Source organism: Colobus angolensis, unplaced genomic scaffold (assembly GCF_000951035.1).
Source record: "Colobus angolensis palliatus isolate OR3802 unplaced genomic scaffold, Cang.pa_1.0 Scaffold314, whole genome shotgun sequence".
Taxonomy (NCBI): Eukaryota; Metazoa; Chordata; class Mammalia; order Primates; family Cercopithecidae; genus Colobus; species Colobus angolensis.
In genome coordinates this window covers 489,477-517,146 of record NW_012116422.1, presented here as the reverse complement: position 1 = coordinate 517,146, position 27,670 = coordinate 489,477, and the positions used below count along the sequence as shown (strand labels likewise).

The 27,670-nt window shown below is 38.9% G+C and overlaps 1 protein-coding gene and 1 pseudogene across 3 annotated transcripts in view; both read left to right on the top strand.

Annotated features, from left to right (window-relative positions):
• Positions 1–24,537, top strand: part of FNIP1 (folliculin interacting protein 1) — a 155,696-nt gene extending 131,159 nt beyond the window's left edge. For all 3 annotated transcript variants that reach the window (XM_011951044.1, XM_011951043.1, XM_011951045.1), the window contains 3 exons: positions 13,925–14,122; positions 19,050–19,165; positions 21,486–24,537. In XM_011951044.1, coding sequence (XP_011806434.1) covers positions 13,925–14,122; positions 19,050–19,165; positions 21,486–21,564 — 393 coding nt within the window. In that variant the 3' untranslated portion in view covers positions 21,565–24,537. The remainder of the gene's footprint in view (positions 1–13,924; positions 14,123–19,049; positions 19,166–21,485) is intronic.
• LOC105518173 lies at positions 5,700–6,819 on the top strand (annotated as a pseudogene).
• Positions 24,538–27,670: the final 3,133 nt, after the last annotated feature.

Here is a 27,670-nt window from a genome sequence, read left to right as displayed (position 1 = left end):
TATATATATATTTTAATCCTTGCATACTTAAAGTTTATCATATTTAACATGAAAATATGTGATTACATGCAAAAACATACAGGATCCTGTTAATATATAAGTAATGGAAGTGATATTTTTTAAAGAAAAATATAGTCCTATTTTTCTGAATTATAAGAGGAGAGTGTCTTTTCTTTGTCTCCCCACTTTTTAAGAAAGTAACATTTTTCTTAATATATATTTATTATACAAAATGTTGAAATGTAAAGAAAGCCAAACACAAATTTTCCTAACTCTCTACCATCAGCTATTCTTAATAGAGAAACTTCCTCCAGGGATTAGGCAGCATTGTGGCTTCTCATAAAACCCAGAATTGGCCACTTCCTAATGGTGTACCATAAGACAGAATATTTACTCTAGGAAAGCCTCAGTTTCTTTGGCTATAATGAAAGTAATACTGATGTTTGTATATCAGACTTATACTGTGTGGTTATAGTAGTCACACTGTGCTTTGCATCTTCTTGTTATGATTATTATTCTGTGTGTATGTGTATTTATGTATCATATGTATGTCTGAAGCCTTATATATAAAAGATATGCTTGTGTATATCTGTGTATTTATACAGTACATATTTTTATGTAGTTGAGTCCTTATATGTAAAATATATGTGTGTATATATATTTTTATATATACCTATATTTTTATACTCTATATGATTTTATATTATGTTTTAAATTATGCTTTTGTCACATAACAGTTAATATAAGAATATTTCCGGCCGGGCGTGGTGTCTCAAGCCTGTAACCCCAGCACTTTGGGAGGCCGAGACGGGCGGATCACGAGGTCAGGAGATCAAGACCATCCTGGCTAACCCGGTGAAACCCCGTCTCTACTAAAAAATACAAAAAACTAGCCGGGCGAGGTGGCGGGCGCCTGTAGTCCCAGCTACTGGGGGGGCTGAGGCAGGAGAATGGCGTAAACCCAGGAGGCGGAGCTTGCAGTGAGCTGAGATCCGGCCACTGCACTCCAGCCTGGGCGATAGAGCGAAACTCTGTCTCAAAAAAAAAATATTTCCCCATACTAACATGGTGTGTAAACATTGTTTTTAATGTATATGGATTATTGCATGGTTTTGTCATAGTTTATGTTTCTCACCATTCTCCTATTGCTGTTTTTTGCTTTTTGTTTTTTGTTTATTTTTTTGAGACAGGGTCTTGCTCCGTCATCAAGACTAGAGTACAGTGGTACAAACGTGGCTTACTGGAGCCTTGAACTCCTGGGCTCAAGCAATCCTCGTACCTCAGCTTCCCCAGTAGCTGGGATTGTAGGCATATGCCAGCATGCCTGGCTAACGTGTTTACTTTTTGTGAAGATGGGATCTTGCTGTATTATCCAGGCTCGTCTCGAACTCTGGACCCTCAAATGATCCTCCCACCTCGGCCTTCCAAAAATCTTGTTCTAAAGAGAAAGCCAAGTTTCACCTTTGCATTAGTGTATTAGTAACGTTAAACCTAATTTTTAATAAGACCTTATAAACAAATCTATTCAATCTTAATTAGTTTAACCATAAGGTAAAATTTTAATAAACCTTTTTTAATCTTTTACAATTTTCTATTAAGCAGTAGATCAATTCAGTAAGAAAACCATGTTATTCAGATACATGAGCCCAGATTTTGGCCCTGCATTAGTGTGCTCTTATTTTAGTGTTCAACATACAGAAAAATTAAATAATCCCCTTCAAATCTTAGCAAACTTGCCTATACCTACAGAACTTCCTTTATAAGATCAACCCTTCACAAACCCTTTACACCTTGCTTAAACCTTCAGTTTTGTCCCATTACTCTTTTAGGTTAAGACAATTGTTAAAACCCTCTGAGCTAAACAAAATTTCATTTCCTTTAACAAAAACCATATTCCCATGCCTTCTTATAGCCTCCCACCAAAACCACATTCTTTTTTCCTTCTACATCTTGTATATAAAACTGTTTTTCCAGTAGTCTCAAGTGCATGCTGCACTGTTAACTTTTAGCAAATTTTATTTTTGGTGAGAAACCTGGTAAACAAGCAATTTTAGCCATGTATAATATTGCAGAACCCATGACTTTTCCCAGTCTAGCCAGGGGACCTACCTAACTCCATATGTCTCCAGGCCTTACCTAGAATCTATTGGCTGTAGAACAGACAAACAATTAGTAAAAGTCACAGAAGCAGTTTATCACCTTAAAACATCGAGCAAACAGTGTTTGACCTGCCAAATTTAGACTAAATATATAAACTTTGAAGACATTTTCATTTTACTTTACCAATAATATTTTTTATTTACAAAAAGATTATTAGAATCATGAGACCTACAGGCATTAAAGTTTCCATTTTTCTGACAATGTTTGATTCAAGTGCTTGTTTTTCTTTAAGCCAATTAACTGGAGCTCTATATATAAACATCACACACTCAACACATATAAATACACAGAAACAGAGAATCAAGACAAAATTCCATTGACCGAGAAGTTTTTGGAGGGAAGGCTGGAGCTTTCAAACAACATCTATACATGTGGCCCAAATATCAGCTTTAATTAAGTCAATTTCTAACTATGGAGCTCTCAAGAGAAAAGTTCTTTTAAAATCTTTTATTACCAGATTTCAGTGAGGACAAACTCCGACTTTTGAATCCTTTTACTAGAGGTAACCTTCTATGTGAAATTAATAAGCCTTAACTAAGGGGATGACTTAAACAGGGATGCAGGAGGTGTCTCCAAAGAGATGGTAAATGATTTATAAGATCTAGAACATCCCCCAGGCCAGCCGCGATGGCTCACACCTGTAATCCCAGCACTTTAGGAGGCCAAGGCAGGTGGATCACTTGAGGTAAGGAGTTCAAGACCAGCCTTACCAACATGGCAAAACCCTGTCTCCACTGAAAATACAAAAATTAGCCATGAGGTGCAGTGGCATACACCTGTAATCCCGCTACTCGGGAGGCTGAGGCAGGAGAACTGCTTGAACCCGGGAGGCCAAGGTTGCAGTGAGCCAGGATTGTGCCACTGCACTCCAGCCTGGGTGACAGAGCGAGACTCCATCTCAAAAAAAAAAAAAAAAAAAAAAAAAATCTAGAATATCTCCAAAGGTGTAGTTCAGAGAAAAAATTCAAGATAAGAAATGAGAAGCTGTGCATGGAAGGGAAAAGAATCAATAAATGGCAAAAGTTCCACAAGTATTAAACCAAAAAGGACTTGCTCCCAAAGCCTAGAATTGAACCCAAGCCACCCACCACTGTGGGAGGGCAAAGCCTTTGCAACTGACCTGCTGCAGTACAAGGTGACTGCTGTTGTCTTTCTCAGAAGGAGTCTTGAGCATTTTCAAGCTTGCAAAGGATTTTAACTGCTCAAGTGAATTTTCTAAGACTAACCACGTCATTATTATGCATCCTTCTTTTAATTTAACCTTTTTCTTTCATTGAGGTAATCAGTTCCAATAGTGACTCGATTAAGAAACCTATTAAAGTCTAGATGGTAATTTTCTAGTTTTTTTTTTTTTTTTTTCCTTCCTTTTTACATTAGAAGCAAAAGGTATCTAGGGTAGAAGAGGCATCTCCATGATCCCCAAGAATTCACTCTCAGAAATGGGCTCAAGATAGCAAAAGATGACAAAAGCCCTATAGAGATGGGACCTTTTCAGACGAAACTCACCCAAGGGCTTGACACATTTGGGATGAAGAATGTGCTGGCTCATCTCAAACTCCCAGCACTTTCAGATTGGGTGCCTGACATGAATTTGAAAATTCCTGTTCTCTGGATGGTGGAGACCAAGAGAGAGTATCCCCACGTGGTCACAAAGTCATGCTCTCAAGGATGTAAAACAAGATTAGAGGGAAGCCTCATTTAGTTTTTGTTTCAGGGACCCACAGCAAAGTTTATAACTGACCCATCGAGAAGTACACCAGAATCATTGCAACCTCCGAGTAACCTCTCACAGGTCCTTTTTCTTACTAATCAACAGTGATTTTTACCATTCACTTACCTGATTTGCTCAGAGAGAGAGAGGCCAGAAGCCTCACTGGTAAGAAATTCTTACCTTTTGTCAGCTCGGCGGGTTTCTGATTTCCCTTTCCCTGAGCGACCCTGGCAGTGTTGGCCACCGCACCATAGTCACAAAGGAAAATTACTTTTGTGTGTTTCATGGAACCACAGGCAAAAACCTCTCGACTTTGTCAGATTTCACCCAATAGGCTGTGTGGGGGAGCGAGGGAGAGGGGCGAGAGACCACCAAATTAACATTCTTTATCTCAGCCTGGTGAAACACATATAATAAAACAGACAGTAGTCACTTTGCTCAGCACCTAACACTGACTTGTCAAGGCTCAAACTTTTTCCAGTGCGTCCCTGTCATCTTTGATCTACTCAACGTAGGGAGGGATGACCTCTGACTGGGAATTCATTGGGTGATGTCTGGACAACATGAAGAGCAGACAGTCACCCCAGGTCAAACCTGTTGAACTTCCTTCACTGCTTAGTGAATGTGATCAAATAAGGAAGGTTCTCCAAGTTAGGTCTGCTGGACTTCCATCACCAGTTCCTTTAGAGATCCCCTCTAGATGTACAAACACACACATACAACAAAGACAAGATGGACAGAAGGTCTCCCAAACCAAGATTCCTAAGCAGGAATTCCAAGAGTATGCTTTCCAAAGTAACCTATTCTCTGAGAAATCTCCCTGAAATCTTCCTTTTTGAGGAGAAGTCTCCCCAACCAAGACCCTTCATACTAATTAGGGAGAGCCAATCAAGATCCCTGAAGGGGCCAAACTTAGATCCCTTAAGAAGCCAAACCAGTTAGGAGAAGGAAGGAGGCATTGGCACCACCTAGAATACCCACCAGACCAGTTTAGAGATGTCTTTACAGGAACAATTTCTCTACTGCAATTAAATCCATGGGCCAGCAGTGTGTTGCTGGTAGAGATAGTGCCAGTGTCAGCCCCCAGTCCAGGAGAACTATGCAGCCACTTGGGCTGGCCTCTGGATCTGTTGCTTGTGGGGGACTGCCAAACCGTGGGCAGGTAGCCACAAGGGTGATCCCAGACAAACCCCCAAATTTGTAACCACCCAGGGGTTCTTCCTGCCCACTGCATAAAGACAGACCATGGTATTGTAGTGGAGAAAAAGTTCAGTAGACACAAGGTCAGCCACCCCATGTGGGAGTTGGAGTTCATACTCAAATCATCTCCTTTAAAGCTTGTAGGTTAGGGGTTTTTTAAAGGCAGTTTGGCGGAAGGGGTGGGGTGGCCAGGTAACAGGTACTTGCGGCTGATTGGGTGGGGCAGAAATCATAGGGGGTTGAAGCTGTCCTCCTGGGGCCAAATCGCTTCTGGATGGGGCTACAGGAGTGGGTTGTCAGTCCAGGTGGAGCCAAGGGTATCAGACATGCAAGAAAACCTGGAAAGATATCTCAAAATGCCAGTGTACAATAGTGGTGTTATTTGCAATTGGGAAAGTTTCATTTCTTATAACCTCCGGAATAATGTCTGCGCCTTAGCAGGACTCAAACTCCTCTCCTCGTTTCAGCCTGATGGCTTCCTTTTAGCTTTACAAAAGCAGTTGAGTTTTGGGCAAGGCCTATTATCATTTAAACTGTAGCCTGGGCCACCAAGACTGTGTCCACCCTGTAAGCACAGAGCCTCACCCTCACCACTCTGCCGCCTATCCACACCCGCCGCTGGTTCACCATGGATGATATTGCTGCGCTTGTCATCAGCGACAGCTCTAGCATGTGCAAGGTCTGCTTCACGGGCAACAATGCCCTGGGCTGTCTTCCCCTCCATCATGCGGCACCCGAGGCACCAGGGCGTGATGATGGGCATGAGTCAGAAGGGCTCCTATGTGGGCGACAAGGGTCAGAGCAAGAGAGGCATCATGACCCTGAAGTACCACGTCAAGCATGGCATCGTCACCAACTGGGATGACATGGAGAAGATCTGGCACCACACCTTCTACAACAAGCTGCATGTGGCTCCCGAGGAGCACCCTGTGCTGCTGACTGAGAGCCCCCTGAATCCAAGGCCAACCACAAGAAGATGACCCAGATCATGTTTGAGACTTTCAACACCCCAGCCATGTATGTGGCCATCCAGGCCATGCTGTCCCTGTACACCTCTGGCCATACCACTGGCATCGTGATGGACTCCAGCGATGGGGTCACCCACACTGTGCCCATCTAGGAGGGTTATGCTTTCCCCCATGCCATCCTGTGTCTGGACGTGGCTGGCTGGGACCTTACTGACTACCTCATGAAGATCCTCACTGAGCACAGCTACAGCTTTACCACCATGGCCGAGTGGGAAATCGTGTGACATCAAGGAGAAGCTATACTATGTCGCCCTGGACTTTGAGCAGGAGATGGCCATGGCGGCCTCCAGTCCTCTCTGGAGAAGGGCTATGAGCTGTCCAATGGCCAGGTCATCACCATTGGCAATGAGCTCTCCCACTGCCCCAAGCACTCTTCCAGCCTTCCTTCCTGGGCATGGAATGCTGTGACATCCACAAAACTACCTTCACCTCCATCATGAAATGTGACATGGACATCCGCAAAGACCTGTACGCCAACACAGTTTTGTTTGGCGGCAACAACATGTACCCTGGCACTGCCAACAGGATGCAGAAGGAGAGCATCACTCTGGTGCCCAGCATGATGAAGATCAAGATCATTGCTCCTCCCGAGAGCGCAAATACTTCATGTGGATGGGCGGCTCCATCCTGGCCTTGCTGTCCACCTTCCAGCAGATGTGGATCAGCAAGCAGGAGTGCGGTGAGTCCGGCCTCTCCATCGTTCACCACAAATGCTTCTAGGCGGATTGTTACTTAGTTGCATTACACCCTTTCTTGACAAAACCTGACTTGTGCAGAAAACAAGATGAGATTGGCATGGCTTTATTTGTTTTGTTTTTTGTTTTTGGTAGTGATTTTTTTTTTTTTTTTTTTGAGACAGGGTCTCCCTCTGTCACCAAGGCTGGAGTGCAGTGGTACAATCTTGGCTCACTGCAACCTCCACCAAAGTTCTATAATGTGGCCGAGGACTTTGATTGTACATTGTTCTTTTTTCTAATAGTCATTCCAAATATTGTGAAATGCATTGCTACAGGAAGTCCCCTGCCCTCCTAAAAGCCACCCCACTTCTCTCTAAGGAGAATGGCCCAGTCCTCTCCCGAGTCCACACAGGGGAGGTAATAGCATTGCTTTTGTGTAAATTATGTAATGCAAAATTTTTTAATCTTCGCCTTAATACTTTTTTTGTTTTGTTCTACTTTGAATGATCAGCCTTCGTGGCCCCCCTTTTTTGTCCCCCAACTTGAGATGTATGAAGGCTTTTGGTCACCCTTGGAGTGGGTGGAGGCAGCCAGGGCTTACCTGTACTTGAGACCAGTTGAATAAAATTGCACACCTTAAAAAAAAAAAAAAAATACTGTAGCCTAAATGTCTCCCAAAGTTAGCTTGGCCCCATACCCCAGGAATAATTAAGGGAAAGGCAAGATGGGTTTTGGGTTAGCTTAGTTCACTGTTACATGATGTTCTCACTAATACAACTTTTGCAAAGGTGATTTCAGTATCATAGAAGGGCCCATGCAGTAAAAGAAATAAAAATCAGTTTTGAATAATATGAACCATTCTGCTAGATTGTCTAATGTCAACTTGTTTTTTGGCCTTGCTGATTCTGCGTCTTGTTCCTCATTGTCTGGCACTGGTTTGGAAGCACTCATCTCCATCGAGTTGTCTTCTGTTCATTCCTCTGGTATGGTGTCTGTTAGCTCTCTTGAATTTCTGCAAGATCCATATCTTTTTTTTTTTGAGATGGAGTCTTGTTCTGTCGCCCAGGCCGGAATGCAGTGGCGTGATCTCGGCAAGCTCCGCATCCTGGGTTCATGCCATTCTCCTGCCTCACCCTCCCCAGCAGCTGAGACTACAGGGGCACGCCGCCATGCCTGGCTAATTTTTTTGTATTTTTACTAGAGACAGGATTTCACTGTGTTAGCCAGGATGGTCTCGATCTCCTGACCTCGTGATCTGCCTGCCTTGGCCTCCCAAAGTTGCAAGATCCATATCTTGAAAGCCTTCATCGACCATTTTCTTTTTTTTTTTGCCATATTTACAAGCTCTTTCATGATTTCCTTGATTGGCTCTGTTGTTAAATTCTGTGTGCAACAGCTGGACACAGTTTTCTCCAGCAGGAAGTTATTATTTCAGGCTTGATGGCTTTTGTGGCTTTTTCTATAACAGCAATGGCATCTTCTATGGGGTGATTCTTCAGACTGTCATGATGTTCTCTCCATTGGGGTTCTTTTCCATAGCACTGACAATCATTTTTATAGAATATTGTGTTTAATGGTCCTTATGGCACCCTGATCTAGAGGCTGAGTTAGAGATGTGTTTAGGGGCAATTAGACCACTTCAGCACTCTCAGTGTTAAACTCATAGGGTTCTGGGTGGCCAGGAGCATTGTCCAACATAAGAACTTTAAAAGGCAGTCACTTACTGGCAAGGTACTTCTTGATTTTAGATATAAAGCATGGGTGGGGTCAGGCGTGGTGGCTGACGCCTGTAATCCCAGCACTTTAGGAGGCCAAGGTGGGCGGATCATGATGTCAGGAGTTCGAGACCAGCCTGGCCAACATAGTGAAAACCTGTATGTACTAAAAATACAAAAATTAGCCAGGCGCGGTGACAGGTGCCTGTAGTCCCAGCTACTTGAGAGGCTGAGGCAGGAGAATCCTTGAACCTGGGAGTTGGAGGTTGCAGTGAGCCTCCTGGGTGACTCAGTGAGATTGTCTCAAAAAAAAAAAAAAAAAAAAAAAGCATGGATGGATTCAATCCAGAAAAATAGTTTTTTTTCAGGCTTTCTTATTGTACAATCAGAAGACTTGCAGGGGTGGTGTTTATCTTTTTTCCTTCAAGGTCCAGAGGTTAGCAGCTTTGTATATAAGGGTAGTTCTGATCTAATCTTGACTGCATTTATACGAAACAGTGGTGTTAGCTTATCCCTTCCTGCCTTAAATCTTGGTGCTTGCTCCTCTTCCTTATTAATAAATGTACTTTGTGGTGTCTTTTTCCACAATAGGGTACTTTCATCTGCAATAAAAACCTGTTCAGGCAGATATCTTTTGTCCTCTATGATTTTCTTGATGGTGTCTAAGAACTTGTGTATTGCCTCTGGGTCAGCAAAAACTGTTATCTTGATATTTTTTAAGCTATAACTCTTTCTAAAATTATCAAGCCATCCTTTCTTAGCATTAAATTCTCCAGCTTTAGATCCTTTACCCTCCGTTTGCTTTAAGTTGTCATATAATGACTTCATTTAAAAAATAGAGTCTATAGTTAGAGCTTTCTTACAGCAACCCTGTACCCACGTAAGAGCTGCATTTTCATTATGAGATTTAAAAGGTATTCTGCAAAAGTGCGTGGTTTTCACACCTAGTGGCATTGCTGCAGTGACAGCTTCACAAATTTCCTTTTCTTATTTTAAAACAGTCCTCATGGTGGATTCATTGATCTCGAAATGATGGGTAACCACAGCTACTTAATCTATGGTCTATATCAAGCCATTCAAGTTTTTCTTATAATGTCTTAACTTGTCTCTACTTTTCTTGAGAGCATTTCCAGCATCACTAGTGGTACTCCATGTGGGTTCCATGATATTATTCAGGGTTTGCTGTATCACACTAACAATGACGAAAAATACATGAGAACCTTTAGACATCAGTTTTTTTTGTTATCTTTTTGTCTTTGTGTTTTATTAGAGACAGAGTCTCACTCTGTCACCCAGACTGGAGTCCTTGGTGCAGTCATAGCTCACTGCAGCCTCAACACCTGGGCTTGAGGGATCCCCCTGCCTTAGCCTCCCAAGAGATTAGTTTTTGTTTTTTGTGTTTTTTTTTGAGATGGAGTCTTGCTTTGTTGCCCAGGCTGTAGTGCAGTGGCGTGATCTCAGCTCACTGCAAGCTCTGCCTCCCAGGTTCATGCCATTCTCCTGCCTCAGCCTCCCGAGTAGCTGGGACTACAGGTGCCCGCCACCACGCCCAGCTAATTTTTTTTTTTTTTTTTGTATTTTTAGTAGAGACAGAGTTTCACTGTGTTAGTCAGGATGGTCTCGAAAAGAGAGTAGTTTTTAACTGAGATATGCTGTTTATTGGAGAGTGGAACTGCTCGTGCAGAGATGATTAAGTTGGCAGGGTGTTTGAAGTACATACTTGCAACTTGAACTCTGGGCAATAGCAACAGGAAGTGGCTACAAAACTATTACATTAGTACAGTAGGTACTACAGCTAGTTTTATGCAGTTATAATCATAACTATATTATGTTATAACTATATTAAATGTTATTTAAACTATATTAAACTATATTAATATGTCATAAGTATATTAAATACAAACAAATGTATTTAATACTATACATTTGTTAACATTTCTCTGGGCTGTGAATGTCACCTTGTATGCTTTGTAAGTGTGTAAGTTTTTATATATTTTAACTTATAGTAGATTTGTGTGTATTTTACAGTACTAAATGATAAAATATACTATCTACATTTTTTTGTTTATTTTGAGATGGGTCTTACTATGTTGCTCAGGTTAGTCTCTCGAACTACTGGGCTCAGTTGATCCTCCTGCCTCTGCCTCCCCAGTAGCTGGGATTACAAATGCACACTACTGCGCCATGCATCCACATATATTTTATGTATTCATGACATGCCTAACTTTTTCTTATTTTCCATATTTCTAGGCTACACAGTTTTGTCTCTTTAAGTTTTTCAGATTGTTGCAAATTTCCAAAAACTTTACCTATATATTATATTGGAAAAAATTGGCATATAAGTGGACCTTCAGTTCAAACCCATGTTGTTAGTCAGCTGAATATATTTCACAATATCACAGACGTATATATCTTTGCCAAAATTATATTTCCATAATTAAGTGATGAATAACAAAGTGTTTTATCCTTGGCAAGAGACGAATAAATATTTGAATACTGTTTTATAAAAAACAAATATAAATTTGGGGCTCCATGGAAAATCTTCCCAAGGTATATTTCTGGACTTTTTGCCATTCTCTTCTTACTTCTCTGTATCATTTCTCACAAATGTAGCCATTTACATCTACTTCTATTTCTGAGTCTTACTGAATTATCTATGTTCTTCTCCCATTTTTTCACCAGTAATTCTATCTATACACTTCAATGTCATATTCCTGTGTCCCTTTCACTGCGAAACTCCCTATCACACAGATCCCACGATTGCCCTCCTCTACTTCCCAGCACTTGGTTTCTGCTTCATCAGTAACACTTTTTTTTTTTTTTTTTTTTAAAGCTAGATGTATTTATTTTGATCTCCCTCACAAGTCTATGAGTTCTGTTATGTTTGTTTCTTGTCTAGGAAGCAGCTTTATTCAGAGTAGTTATTCATTAACTAGGCAAAGTAATATCATTTGAGGATGCTAAACCTGGGCTTATCCAGGAGTAAACTTTTGTCCTTATAGTAGTACCTTATCCTAAGTGTAGTAACATTAAAAGTTAGAGAGGAAAAGCCATGGGTCTGAGTATTTCATATTATAAATGTTTTACTCTCAGTCTTGTTGCTGCTATTCCATTTGGCCAGTAGTAAAAAAATCCTTACCTTTCCAAATACAGAAAAATATTAAAGGTAGGGTCACTATCTGTTTCTGGCAGTCATGCTCTGTACTTAATTGTCATTTTTGGTCTTTGTTTGTAAACCAGGGGAAGGCAAGGACATAGCCATATGCCTGTGGCTCTTTCATGACTATGTATATATGAGTTAAAGTATTATTTTTCACTGTAACATTTTTAACAATGAAAGTAAATACTTGTGATAAAAATTCAAACAATAAGGGCTGGGTGTGGCGGCTCATGCCTGTAATCCCAGCACTTTGGGTGGCCAAGGTGGACAGATTGCTAAGTCAGGAGTTCGAGACCAGCCTGACCTACATGGTGAAACCCTCTCTCTACTGAAAGTACAAAAATTAGCCGGGCATGGTGGCACACACCTGTAATCCCAGCTACTCAGGAGGCTGAGGCAGAAGAATCACTTGAACCTGGGAGGCAGAGGTTGCAGTGAGCTGAGATCATGCCAGTGTACTCCAGCCTGGCCTGGCGACAGAGTGAGACTCTGTCTCAAAAAAATAAAGAAAAATGAAAAAATTCAAACAGTGTAAAGATATACAAAGTAAAAAGTAAAAGTTCTTCATACTCTTAATATTCCTGCTTCTTCACAAAAATCTTCAGTACTGCATACTTGATTTGAGTATTTTCTTTCTTTTTTCTATACATTTTCATTTAGATGTAGATCCAAATTTTTAGAAACATAACTGTATGGATAGTGACTTTTTTTTTTTTTTGAGACGAAATTTTGCTCTTGTTGCCCAGGCTGGAGAGTAGTGACACGATCTCAGCTCATTGCAACCTCTGCCTGCCGGGTTCAAGCCATTCTCCTGCCTCAGCCTCCTGAGTAGCTGGAATTACAGGCATCCGCCACCATGCCTGGCTAATTTTTTGTATTTTTAGTAGAGTTGGGGTTTCACCATATTGGCCAGGCTGGTCTCAAACTCCTGACCTTAGGTGATAGGTCCACCTCGGCCTCCCAAAGTGCTGGCATTACAGGCGTGAGCCACCACGCCCAGACTGAATTTTTTTTTCACTTAACAATGTATCTTGGAGAACTCGGTTACATATTTTGCTGTGTCCCATTTTTAACTGCTGTATTCATACTCCAGACAGATGTCTTAGTCAAACAGAAAAATCTAATTCATGTAGGCAGCAAAGTACTTCATGACATCAAGGAATACCTTCTCTGGTGCTGAGGGATATTAATGCCTGACGTATTGGGATAGTTAGCATAGAATCTTACCATTGACTTATTTGTGTGAATAAGTCTTGTTTTTGTTGTTGTTGTTGTTGTTTTATGGTCTTTGTTTTCTGTGGTTTTTTTTGAGATAGTGTCTTACTTTACTTTGACCCACACTGGAGTGCTGTGGCACAGTTTTGGATCAGTGCAATCTTGAATTCCTGGATTCAAGCAATCATTCCACCTCAGCCTCCTAAGTAGCTGGGATTACAGGTGCTTGCCACCATTCCTGGCTGATTTTTTAGATTTTTTGTAGAGATGAGGTCTGGTTATGTTGCTCAGGCTAGTCTCAAACTCTTGGCCTTAAGCAGTCCTCCCACCTCAGCCTCCCAGTGTGCTGGGATTATAGATGTGAGCCACAGCATCTGTCCTGTCCTGTCCTGTTCTATTTTTAAAATGTTTGTTAGGCCAGGTGCAGTGGCTCACGCCTGTAATCCCAACACTTTGGGAGGCCGAGGTGGGCGGATCACAAGGTCAGGAGATCGAGACCATCCTGGCCAACATGGTGAAACCCTGTCTCTACTAAAATACAAAAAATTAGTCAGGCGTGGTGGTGCATGCCTGTAGACCAAGCTACTCAGGAGGCTGAGGCCGGGGAATGACTTGAACCCGTGAGGCAGAGCTTGCAGTGAGCTGAGATCGCGCCACTGCACTCCAACCTGGCGACAGAGCGAGACTGTCTCAAAATAAAATAAAGTAAAATGTTTGTCTCTTTCAGGGTAAAAAACATTTTCTTTCAATTGCCTGGCACATAGTTGAGAATACATTTGTCAACTTAATGAATAATCAAAAGACTGTTGAAAGTTAAGTTCTGGACTAAATAATACAAAGTCCTTGTAATGAATACAAAGTATCTATGATGATATCTATAATATGCCTCAGGGTATTTGTTAATGAGTTAATTATTCTCCTTGGTCAAGGAGATATTGAAATATTGAAGTTTAATATTTTTTTTCTGTTTTTGTTTAGTAAACCTTCATTGCTGAATTACCATTATTTTTGGAAACTTCATTTGCTAATCATAAGATGAATTATTCTTTTATTTCCAGCATCCAGTTTTGGATGAACCAATAGCAGAAGCTGTCTGTATTATAGCTGACATGGATAAATGGACTGTTCAAGTGGCCAGTAGCCAGAGACGAGTGACAGATAATAAATTGGGAAAGGAAGTATTGGTTTCCAGTCTTGTTTCCAATCTGCTTCATTCCACACTTCAGCTTTATAAGCATAACTTGTCTCCAAATTTTGTAAGTATGTGTAACGACGCTTGCATTACTTTAAGCACTGCTTAACGCTTTCATCATTGTTTTTCTGAAAAAAAGCTGTTAGGGACTGAATGTTTGTGTCATTACCTGAATTCATATATTGAAGCCCTAATTCCCATTGTGACAGTATTTGGGGACAGGGTCTTTGGGAGGTATCTAAGGTAAGATGAGGTCTTGAGGGTGGGGTGCTCATGATGGTATTAGTGGCCTAAGAAGATGAGGAAGAGAGAGAAAGCTTGTTCTCTCTCCACCATGTGAGGACACAGTGAGAAAACGACTGTCTGCCAGCAGGAAGAGAGCCCTTACCAGAACCCAACCATGCTTGCACCTTGGTCTTGTATTTCTAGCTTCCAGAACTGTGAGAAAATAAATATCTGGGGTTTTTTGTTTGTTTGAGACAGTGTCTTAATCCCATCACCTGGGCTGGAGCTCAGCGGTGCGATCTTGGCTCCTTGCAGCCTCGACTTCTTGGGCTCAGGTGATCCTCCTGCCTTAGCCTGCTGAGTAGCAGGAACTACAGGCACGTGCTACCACGCCTGACTAATATTTTGCATTTTTTTAGTAGAGACGGCATTTTGCCCCATTGCCCAGACTGGTCTCAGACTCCTGAGCTCAAGTGTTCCTTCTGCCCCAGCCTCCCAAAGTGCTGAGATTACAGGCATGAGCCACCATGCCCAGCTGTATATCTGTTTTTTTCTTTTAATCCACACAGTCTATGATACTTTGTTATGGCAACCCAAGCTAAGACAGAAGGGGATGTGTACATGTCTGTATGTTCTGATTTCAGCAGCCAAAATTTTTGATCATGTGTAGTATAGTAATGCAACATGTCCCAACTTTGTGTAGAATGCCAGTACATTCTGGATCCTCATTGTCATGTCAGGACTTTTATTGATCTCTTTGTAATACTGGTAACCTCTTCCTGGTAAAAGACCCCATATCTAACTTTTAAGGTTCTTTCTTTCATTTATTAGGAGAACTGTAACATAGCATAGTTTAAAAGCTCTGTAGTTCAAGATGATAAAGGATATCTATGACAAACCCATAGCCAACATCACACTAAGTGGTGGAAGACTGAAAATATTTCCCTAAGATTAGGAAAAAGACAGTGATACCCACTTTGACTACTTCCGTTAAACATGCTACTGAGAGTTTTAGCCAGAGCAATCAGGCAAGAAAAATACAAAAGACTTCAAAATTGGAAAAGAGGAAATAAAATTATCTCTGTTTGCAGATGATATGATCTTCTCGTACATAGAAAACATAAAGATTCCGGCCGGGCGCGGTGGCTCAAGCCTGTAATCCCAGCACTTTGGGAGGCCGAGACGGGTGGATCACGAGGTCAGGAGATTGAGACCATCCTGGCTAACACGGTGAAACCCCGTCTCTACTAAAAAATACAAAAAACTAGCCGGGCGAGGTGGCGGACGCCTGTAGTCCCAGCTACTGGGAGGCTGAGGCCGGAGAATGGCGTGAACCTGGGAGGCGGAGCTTGCAGTGAGCTGAGATCCGGCCACTGCACTCCAGCCCAGGAGACAGAGCGAGACTCCGTCTCAAAAAAAAAAAACATAAAGATTCCACAAAAAACTGGTAGAGCTAATAAGCAAATTAAGCAGATTTGCATAATACAAACCCATAAAAATAAGTTGCATTTCTGTATACTTGTTTGAACAATGAACACTCTGAAAAGGAAATTAAGAAAACAATTCCACTTACAATAGCGCCAAAAAGAATAAATTACTTAGGAATAAATTTAGGGAGACAAAAGACTCACTTGTACACTATAAGGTACAAAACATTATTGATAGAAATTAAGGACATATGTAAATGAAAGCACTTCCCATGCTCTTGGATTGAAAGAATTAGTATTATTAGAATGCCATTACTATTCACAGTTATCTACAGATTAAATGTAATCCCTATCAAAATCCAATTGATATTTTTTGCAGAGATAGAAAAACCCATCTTAAAATACATTAAGAATCTCAAGTGACCCCAAAGAGATAAAACAATCTTGAAAAACAACAGTGTTGGTAGATTTCACATTTCTTAATTTGAAAACTTATTACAAAGCTACAGTAATCAAAACATTGTGCTCCTGGCATAAGGACAGGCATATAGACCAATGAAGCAGAATGGAGATCCTAAAAGTTAACCCTCACATGTAAGTTTAATTAATTTTCAACAAAGGTGCCAAGACCATTCAACAGGGAAAGGAGTCTTTTCAACAAAAGATGCTGGGAAACTGGATAGCCACATGCAAATGAATTTTGCCATATACAGAAATGAACTCCAAATGGATCAAAGGTTTAAGAGCTAAAACTATAAAACTTACAAGGAAACCTAGGGGATAATCTTTTTGACACTGGATATGGCAGTGACTTCTTGAATTTGAAACCAAAAGCATAGGTAACAAAAGTAAAAAAAAAATAGATAAATTGGACTTCATCAAATTAAAAACTTTTGTTTATTAGCTATCACAGAGTGAAAAGACAACCTATAAAATAGAAAATATTTGCAAATCATATATCTCAAAAGGGATTGATACTCAGAATATATAAATAACTCCTACAACTCAACAGAAAGCAAACAATTGAATGAAAAAATGGCAAAGGTCTTGAATAGACATTTTGCCAAAGAAAATATACAAATGGCCAATAAGCACATGAAAATATGCTCAGTATCATTAGGCATTAGGGAAATGCAAATAAAACTACAGTGAGCTGCCATTCAATACCTGTAAGGATGACTATGATAAAAAGAATTCACAACAAATAGTAAGTATTGACCAAGATGTGGCGACCTTGGAACCCTCATGCATTGTTGATGGTAATGTAAAGTGGTGCGGGAGCTGTGGGAAAAGTTTGGCTGTTCCTCAAAAAGTTTAACATTGTATTACCATATGATCTGTTAATTCCACTTCTGTGTTTATACTAAAAACAATTAAAAGCAGGGATTCAGGCAGTATGCTGTTGCTCATAGAAACATTATTCTTAATAGCCAAACGTTAGAAATAACCCAAGCGTCCATCAGCAAATGAATGGATAAACAAAATTTGGTATGATACATACAATGCAATATTTATTCAGCCATGAAAAGAGCTGACATTCTAATACATGCTACAACATGGATGAACCTCATAAGCATTATGCTAAGTGAAATAAACTAGACACAAAAGGACAAATATTGTATGATTCCACTTATATGAGGTACCACAAATAGGCAGATTCATAGAGACTGAAACTAAAATAGTGGTTACCAGGAGCTGCGGGGAAAAAGAGAATAAGGAGTTATTGTTTAATGAATACAAAGTTTTTGTTTGAGATGATGAGTACAGAGTTTTTGAGATGATGAAATGTTCTGGAAATGGATGGTGGTGATGGTTGCACAACATTGAATGCTCTTAGGACTATGGAATTATATACTGTAAAGTGGTTAATATAGTAAATTATATTACATATTTTATATCTACATATATTCTGCAGTTGAAATTTTCTTATGGCATTATCAGCCTAAAGCATTGTGAAAAAAACATACGCTATAAAACCACAACCATTTGGTTGTGTTTTTCCAGTAATAAAGTGGATTTTTATTAGGAACTTTTAATAGCTGATTTTCATTGGAAAGGAACACTCTGCAAGAATTTAATGCTTAGCGCCTGAAACTGCTGTTTTTTCCTCAAATATGTTTAGCATCAATTCACATGATAAATCACCTATTTTAGTAAATAGAACAAGTTAATTGACATTAAACAAATTGCATGTGTTTTAGGTTTTTGTTTTTGTTTTTTTAACTTTTGTCGCCCAGGTTGAATTGCAGTAGTAGTCATGGCTCAATGCACCCTCAAAACCCTGGGCTCAAGCAGTCCTCCTGCCTTAACCTCCTGAGTAGCTAAGACTACAGGCACATGTCACCATGCTCGGCTAATGCTTTTTTTTTTTTTTTTTTTTGTATAGACAGTCTCACTATGTTGCCCAGGTTGGTCTCGAACTCCTGCCCTCAGATGATCCTCCTGCTTCCACCTCCCAGAGTGTTGTGATTACAAGTGTGGACCACCATGCCCAGATGTGTTTTAATTTTCAGTCTTTCAGCTTAGAAATTGGGGAACTACATAGCATTCTTTATGAACTTTTGCAAACTGTTTTCTATTCTCCACAGGAGAATACATCCTTTCCTGTGTAAATACATTTGAAAAGTATTAATTTGTAAAAATTTTACATTTATCAAATTTGGAATAAAAACATAGTGAAAGCAGTTTTGGAAATGGATAGTAGTGATGGTTGCACAACATTTTGACTGTACTTAATGCCACTGAAGTATACTTAAAAATGGTTTTGGGGCTGGACACGGTGGCTCACACTTGTAATCCCAGCACTTTGGAGGCTGAGGTGGGTGGATCACCTGAGGTCAGGAGTTTGAGACCAGCCTGGCCAACGTAGTGAAACCCTGTCTCTATTAAAAATACAAAAGAAATTAGCCGGGTGTGGTGTGCATGGCTGTAGTCCCAGCTACTCAGGAGGCTGAGGCAGAAGAATCACTTGAACCTGGGAGGTGGATATTGCAGTGAGCTGAGATCATGCCATTGCACTTGAGCCTGGGTGACAGAGCGAGACTCTGTCTCAAAAACAAACAACAAACAAACAAAAATGGTTAAAAGGGCAAACTGTATGTGTATTTTTAGCACAGTTTAAAAAAAATGATGCTGTAGAAGGTAATCTTTGATATGAGCTAGAAAAAGGTTCACTTCCGTCTTTAGCTAAAACTACATACTTTAAAAATGTGCTCCAAATTTTAGTTCATGTTGAAATAAATAAACAGAATTGTCAAAAACATCATGTTTTAGAGTTTGCCATGACTGAGAGTTGCAAACTGTTTTCTGACCTGGTTCTTGGTTCCTCCCTAACTACAGTGTGTAATGCATCTTGAAGACCGGTTGCAGGAGCTATATTTCAAAAGTAAAATGCTGTCTGAATACCTGAGGGGGCAGATGCGTGTTCATGTCAAGGAGCTGGGAGTGGTTCTGGGGTATGTTAATGGTTTCTTTTCTGGCTTTGCTTTCATTGCTCTGTCATCATGCAAGGAATGTTCCTCAGAATTGCCCTTTTTTCTTTTATGTATCTTCTCCTATTAGAAGCTGGAGGCTGTTATCATTTAGGTTGCCCTGTATCATATAATAACCTGAAAGGCATTATTCTTTTGCCATTATATACAGTCGGTTGAGAATATAATCAGAATGAATTAAAATCTGAATTTTTTTCTGAGAAAAATAAGTACATAGTCATTTTTATTTATTACATATGTTGCAAACTCATTATTCCAAGTATCTGCCCTGCCTTCTAAATGAGCTGATTGAGGTAACAGAAGTCTGAGGATGGTAATACGTTATCCATATATTACTCTTTCCTCCCCATTAACTATATGATATGTCTGTCTACTCTGCATTATTCTCTGGCAGAAAACAGTTATCAAAAATGCCTACTGAAGGAGGAATGGGAAGTTGGTGGGGGAGCATAGTATGGCCCTATTTCATTATGTTCTGTGGTCACTTGTGTTCTCTGGCCACTTTAGGTGGGTTCATATTAATCATTTCTTGAAATGCCATTAAAGAAAGCAAAACAAGCTAGAACTTTTATCTAATTTTGCTTTTATGATGGGAAAAGAAACCAGTATCACTGAGAACCTACTGTACGTCAGAAACCAAATTAAAATTTTTTACTAGTGTTATTTCTTAATTCTTATTATCATCCTGCAGTGTGTAGGCAATGTTACCAGGTTGGAAGCAGATGATTCTGTAAGTTAACATGCCAGATGTCACACACACTGGTAGGACTAATTAGGGATTTGAATGACTCTGTATCTTTTTTCCTTTAGACCCTATTTATACTCTGTAGTACCACACTGTTGGTCTAGTCCTGATGATTTTGACTTGAGTTATACAGAGAGAATTGTTCTCCAGTATTTGGAAAATCAATAACAGGATATAACGTTGTTTTTCTGGGGAGTGAGGTGTTTAATGCCTTTATGTAAAAATATTTAAGACAAGTTTTAAAAAGTAACATACATATAACCAAAATTTACAGTGCATTTTGGCATACAATGAAAAGTGTCATTGTCTTCTTTCCCCAACTTCCAACCCCTACTCAAACACTGTTAACAGATTGTTTTATAGAATTTTTAAATGAATATTATTTAAAAATCTAACTTGACTTATACTCTTGTGTCCTTGTACAGCTTTCCTTTTCCTATATCTTGAATGTTCATATAGGCACATAATAATCTCATTCTTCCTAATGGCTGTCTAGCATTCCATTATATGTTGGAATTTAGATTATTTTTAGTTTTTTGCTATTATAAACCAATGCTAGAGTGAATATAAAGCTCTGACATTTGTAGGATAAATTCCTTGAAATAGAATTTTTGGTTAAAGGGTCTGTATTGATAGATAGTTTGATAGATTATACTGAATACTCTCCAGAAAGTTTCAATATGAATTCCCACAAACAGTAAGAGATGTTGTTCTCACTACTGTCTGTAACCAAATTTGATCTTTGCCAAGCTACTAGCTAAAAAATGGCATCTGATTTTATTCACGTTTCTCTAACCATGAGGGAGTCTGATTAATATTTTCTATGTTGATTGGCCATTTTTCTTTTCCTGTAAATTTATGGTAGGACGTATTTTGAAGTAGCTCCCATTACTTCCAATACATCTTATTATAGAAACATCTGAATCTGAAACAATCTGGGTACACACTATTATTATTTTTTATTTATTTATTTATTTATTTTTGAGACAGGATCTTGCTCTGTTGCCCTGCTGTTGGTACATGGCTGACTTCAGCCTCAACCTCCCGGGCTCAAGAGATCCTTCTGCCTGAGCTTCCAGAGTAGCTGGTACCACGGGCACACACCACCATGCCCAGCTGGTTTTTAAAATTTTTTCATGGAGATAGGGTCTCAGTATCTTGCCATTATTTTGCTTAGGTTGGTCTTGAACTCCTGGGCTTAGCAATCCTCCCACCTAGGGCTCCCAAAGTGTTGGGACTATAGGCATGAGTCACCGCACCCAGCTATTATTACACTAGATTGTAGTTGTTAGTCATTGTGCCTTGCCCAAATTCATGTTCCATCAGCATGTCATTGAGACACTTACCTACATTTACGACGTTGTTACTCACATCTGTAGTTCTGTGTTTTATTTACTGAAAATTTTTCATTTTGGCCAGAGTGGCCTAGCTCCTTAACTGTTGAGGTATAGTGACCTTACAGGTGATGGTTATTGCCTGTAGAGTTCATGTCCTCGGTACAGAAAATCAAAACTGAAATTTTTTTCCCCTTTATTTCAGGATTGAATCCAGTGATCTTCCACTTCTGGCTGCTGTAGCAAGCACTCACTCTCCATATGTTGCACAAATACTCCTTTAATATACCTAAAGATTGTTAGAAATTGGTGGGAAAATAAGTAGAAACCAAGGAAGCAGACACAACATGCATTTATGGAGATTCTTTTTCCCTTTTAGACTTCCATCTGAATGAGTCAGTCACCAGGGTATCCTGCGTAGCATTGTGTATTCTGTGTATGTCAGATGGCTTTTTCTTTTTGACTGGACTTTTGGGTGGTGGTAGATTTTTAAACAAATGAAATTAAAGCAACAATAATTTTGAAGCATTTGAAAAAGCCAAAGTGTATGGTAGAAATTTCTACAAAATGAATATTATCAAGAGTTTCATGTGATCATTGCAGTGTTGTCACAACTCATAAATAGCAACAATGTCTCATGATTTAATGGCTCAGAAATAGCTATTTCATTAGTTTTCAATTTTTAATTTCTAAGGTACAGAGATCTATAAAACCTTGATTATTTGTTAGTTTTGCAATTCAAAACAGCTAATTTCTGGTTATTTCTCAAAATAAGTATTTTAAACAGCCTATTAATTATAACAAACTCAGAATAATTGAGTGTAAATGTGTTATGTTATCCACCCAAGTGTACATATGTACCTATTTTTTTAAAAAAGCAGAGGTAGAAATACAAGATTGGTAAACATGCCTTTAAAAAATATATATTTTCAACTAATATTGCTTATAATGCTGAAATGTTACTTATTGGTGATTTTTCTGTTTCACACACTCTAAAATAAAATATAAGTAAAGCAAACCTTTTTTTTTAAAGGCTGAGATTCCCAAAATGAGAATACTACTTTGTATCATTTGTTTGTAAGTGTGAGCTATTCTTATAAATATTAATATTTGCATATTCACTAATTTAACATAAATGAAAATTAGGATTAAAAATTGCACCAAAGCATTGGCAAAAACAATACTATGTTCTTTAAAAGTGCTCAGGTAGCCAAGGCCCTTGCTTTTGGTATCAGCCCTCATGAACCCATAGGAGCCGAATATTTGTTTCACTGCTTAATAATACTCAATTTACACTAATAGAACTCATAACTCTTAAAATTATTCTTTTTTTTTCTAAGAGCCCCTTCCTTCCAAAAGCGCATTTTTTTCAAAGATTTTCACTTCTCAATTGTTGCCTTTGTACATACTATAGAATGTTGCTTGTAAGAAAGGCTAATATGGAACCAAATTCTTGTAAGTAATGTAAATAGAAAGGTGGGTGGATACAGTTTTCAATACTCTCTACTACCTCAGTTTACTTGAATACTACATTATAGTTTATTCTTTGCTTATCTGGTCTAAGAGACTTTTAATGCTAGTAGTAAAGTTGGTTTCTGCTTTCATTGACTATTTTCATCATAATTTCATCATTGATTAAGAAAAGAAAACCACTTGTTCAGTTATTAAATATATTTACTATATAACACATCCATTCTTGCTGTTTAAATTTTCAATAGATAATGGAAAGTTGTCTTTGACTTTGAATTTACAGCATTGGGTCACATTTTGCCTTGCTCTGTATGTATTCAAGAGACCTCCAACTAGACAAAGAAGAAATGGTTGTTTTAATGGAATGTAAACCTGAAATTAGTGTGTCTGCAATCTGTTTGGCCCATGATCTTTTACCTAGTCCCAGTTATTACCTGAGTCTCCCATGGATGACTTGCTGCCAAGGAGTGTTTGTGGATATATTTTCTTTGGCTTAATTTTCTTATTCTGTACATGAGCAAAATTATCCAGTTGTCTAATTTTGGAATTCTATGAGTCAATCCTTTTGGCAGAATTCAGAATATTAAAAAGTTCATAAATTTGCGGGTCATTGTACCTTTTTTTTTGAGACAGAGTTTCACTCTTGTTGCCCAAGCTGGAGGGCAACGTTGCGATCTCAGCTCACTACAACCTCTGCCTCCCAGGTTCGAGTGATTCTCCTGCCTCAGCTCCCAAGTAGCTGGGATTATAAGTGTGTGCCACCATGCCCAGCTAATTTTGTATTTTTAGTAGAGATGAGATTTCACCATGTTGGTCAGGCTGGTCTTGAACTCCCGATCTCAAGTGATCCACCTGCCTCGACCTCCCAAAGTATGCTGGGATTACAGGTGTGAGCCACTGTGCCCAGCCTTGTACATTATTATTTTTTATAGCTCTGTGTAGCAGTTGAATAATGTCTGGGTGGTTCCTTAACTATCAAACTATTCTTTATTTAAAATGTTTAATTACCATTTAGAAATTCTAGTCCTCAATAAGTGGGTGGCTCGTGCTACTGTTGTTCATAAAGCTAAGCTTTGCTGGGAAGGAAATGACCTATAGTTTCTTAAAGAATCATTAATCCTTATAGGATTCGTGAGTTACTGTTTTTTTCCTCCCCCTCCCTCCCATTCCTGAGTTTTATAATTTCTAATCCCTCTATAATTTCTATTACCTTCATCATAGTCATTCTTTCCTTACGCAAAGCCCAAGGAATGAGCTGCTGCTACTTTGGAGTGTGGTCATTATGATGAATGTGAAAAGAGCTTTGGCTTGTTCAAAATAATTTTTACAAGTTATGGTACAGACAGTTGTTACATATCAAAAAAAAACCCTGTTTATTGAAACAGGAAATAAAAAAGGGATCTTTTACATTATAGAATTAAAACTAATTTTTTCTTGTATGTAAACTAATTGATTTGATTTTAAATATTTCTGGCTTTTATTAATATGTCTTAATTTTGAGTTTGAAAACGTTAAGTGCAATAAAAACATACTAGTAGAGATTTTGTTTTGTTCCAATTGGCATACTCTGGGGATGATCACTTAAAAAAACAGATTTTACATAATGCCTACTTCTGGTAGATGTCTTATGAGATTGTTTGCTTTTTCTAAGTTACTTAGATGTTGGATATGTAAAATGTACATAGTTGTTTCTTGTTCTGTATACATTTCTCAAATGTACACTTGTATTATAATAACCTCCCAGTTCTAGGGGATATTTGTGCAATAAATACACATGTCAATTTGATGGATGGTGTTGGTCTTTCTTTCATATATTAAGGTATACATAACATTATGGACTGATGTCTGATGTCAGACCACCTAGATTCTTGTCCAAAGTTTGACACTTCTAAGGATGTAACCTTTCCCCATTGGTATTTCCATGTTGGTAATTTAATAGAATCTACCTCATGAGGTGGTTGTGAGAATCAAATGAAATAATGAATGTTAAGGATTTAGCTCAGTGCTGGCATACTCCAAATGCTAGATAATTTTTGGCTGCTACTTTTACCAGATAATCTGTCCAGCCTTCCTCCTGTGGCCCCCCCACCCACTGTTGTGAGAATTTTTAACATATGTTCTTATGAATAAAAACATAGTAACAGAAAATATAAGAGTATCTTCTTACAGTGACAAATGGAGAAGTTCTTTAAATGCTTTTATGAAAGCAAACTGAACCCAACAATCTAAAACCTAGAAGTTATATAATGTTGTTAAGAAAACTGTATTCAATACAGGCCAGGTGCGGTGGCTAATGCCTGTAATCCCAGCACTTTGGGAGGCTGAGGTGGGCAGATCACCTGAGGTCAGGAGTTTGAGACCAGCCTGACAAACCTGGTGAAACCCCATCTCTACTAAAAATACAAAAATTAACCTGGCATAGTGGCAGGCACCTGTAATCCTAGCTACCCCGGAGGCTGAGGCAGGAGAGTTGCTTCTCTCCTGCCTCAGTCTCTAGAGGTTGCAGTGAGCTGAGATCGTGCCACTGCATTCCAGCCTGGGCAACAAGAGCAAAACTCTGTCTCAAATAAAAAAGAACGTATTCAATACAAATTACTATACTTTACAAAAAATTGATTAGTTTGGGTTTTAATCCTCTTTGTTCACTGATTTACAAGTAACTGAGCAAGTCTATTGTCTTCATCTGTATTGTAGGGAAGTCAGCTTTGTGCTTGCTCTGTAGCAGTGACTCATCAGTGAGTAGCTGTCTTGCTCAGGCTAGGTTGATCTGGGCAGAGTTAGTCCTGGGGGCGGGACTAGACCAGGGACTTTTTGATGTACCTGTTTTCATATAATATTACATATTATCACTCTTACATTTAACCAAAGAGAATAAGTGAACTGTTTCAAAGCAGAGAAGTCTCAAGTATTTGGGAAACAGCTGTCAGCTATTTTAAAGGTTTAAAATTGGTAACATTTACGAGAAGATTTTTGCTAATGAGAAAAGGAAATACAGAGACTTTAATGTGATTTTCTGAACTCACAGTCTTTCCTGTGTGTTCATCTTGTCTCTCAGACCAAAATGTTTTCTCAACTACTATGTGGTTGACAGCTGTATTGTAAAGATATCCGGGATTTCTTCATTTGTCTTTGCCAATATGAAAGGTGGGGTAGGGTGGCAAGTAGGACCAAACCTGAGCTGAAGGTGCAAGGTGGGGGTGGAAAATTGTAGCTGTGAGTGGGAACAGCTTAGGCAGATAGAAATGGGGGACATAGAGGAGTGTAGTGCTTCCTGTTTTTATTCCATACTGCATGCTGGGCTTTTCCCGGTTTGCTCTAAATTTAAGATTAGTTGAGACTTCCCCCCCGCCAAAAATACAAGCAGTCCAAAACAGAATATGTTCCCACCCATTATTTGTCAGGAGAACTTTAGTGTCCTTTTGGTCTTAAAGCATATGTTCAGTTACCCTCTCTCTTCCAATAGTCAGGTGACTGGTTCTCCTTATCTTTCTTTTAACACTAACTTTGTTTCTGGTGAACCTGAATCTAGACTGATCCCTTCATCAGATTGCAGACACCTCTATCTGGGTTAAACAGTCTTCTTAAACATCCCACAAATAAACCTGCATTTCCTCTAAGGAGAGTATTAAGTTAAAGAGGCTTGAGCTTCCTTCCTTTTCACGTGGCTGTCTTAATAAGGACAGTCCTTATACTTACCTCAGTGCACAAATTCGAATAATGATAAAGGCAGTATTGCTTTCCTATATTGTCTCAAGGGGAAGGACGAAACTGTTGATAAATGTGTAAGTACAGGGAAGGTATTATTTCCATAAGAATCTTGTGACACCATTCTTGGGCATATTTGGTCTAACACTCACAAGTCAATGTCCTTTAGTATGGTACAATGGCTGGGGTTAAAAATGGATCAGACTAGTTTAGAATCACAGTTATTATAATTTAAAAGTGGTTCTCAAACTTGGTTGCATATTGGAAGCACCTGGGGTAGCTTTTGAAAAATAAGAGTTCCTAGACCCCCACTCCCAGAGATTCTGATTCAATAATAACAACTGACCTTCTGGATTTGAGTCAGTAAAAGTCTTATTTGTCCATAGTAGTGACTCAATCTCTAGCATGTTCCAAATCTCAATTCCTTACTTCGTTTCAGGTACTGTTAAAACCAGAGCTCTTTACCTCATTTTTGTTGGTTTGCAGTTATTCTGGAAAGATGGACATATGATTACATCCATTTATTGAGCATTCAGTTTTGCAATGCAACAGCTATGTAACCAGAGATGATCTTTGTCACTGGAGAGCAATCAAGTACCTCTCTTCAAAAAATATATATATATATTTTTTTCACTCTTGAGCAGGTTCATGATATTCAAGTACCTCTCTTTCTAATAGCAAAATGCCCTCTTAATAAGTTAGTCCTTAGTTCTCTTTGGTCATTCAGCAAATATTTATTCAACACCTATTATGTGCTAGGCATAGGTTTGAATACTAGGGATATGCCAGTAAATAATACATTATTTCTGTTTTCATAGAGTTTACATATTTTCCTTTTTGTGGAGGGGATAGACCAAAAAAATTAAATATATATACAAGTTACTCATATGTAATGTGCTGTCAGGTAGTAGTAAGTAAACATAAATAGTTAAGCCAATGAAAAAGTCCTTATTTTACCACAATTTAATAAATTACTTGCATTCAGACCATTATATTTTTCTTTCAGATACAAGTTAATGCTGGTGAATCCTGTCCTGGAGGTTGCCTTTTGTCTGAAAATAGCTATTAGAACTTCACTGTCTCTCCTCACTTTTCTCTGTATATAACAATATAATACAAGATAGTAAAGGACAAGATAGATTTTGAAAATGTATACTTAAATTTAGTTACGGATAGTCACCATGTATATTAATGTAGTTTTTACTACTGCTGTCT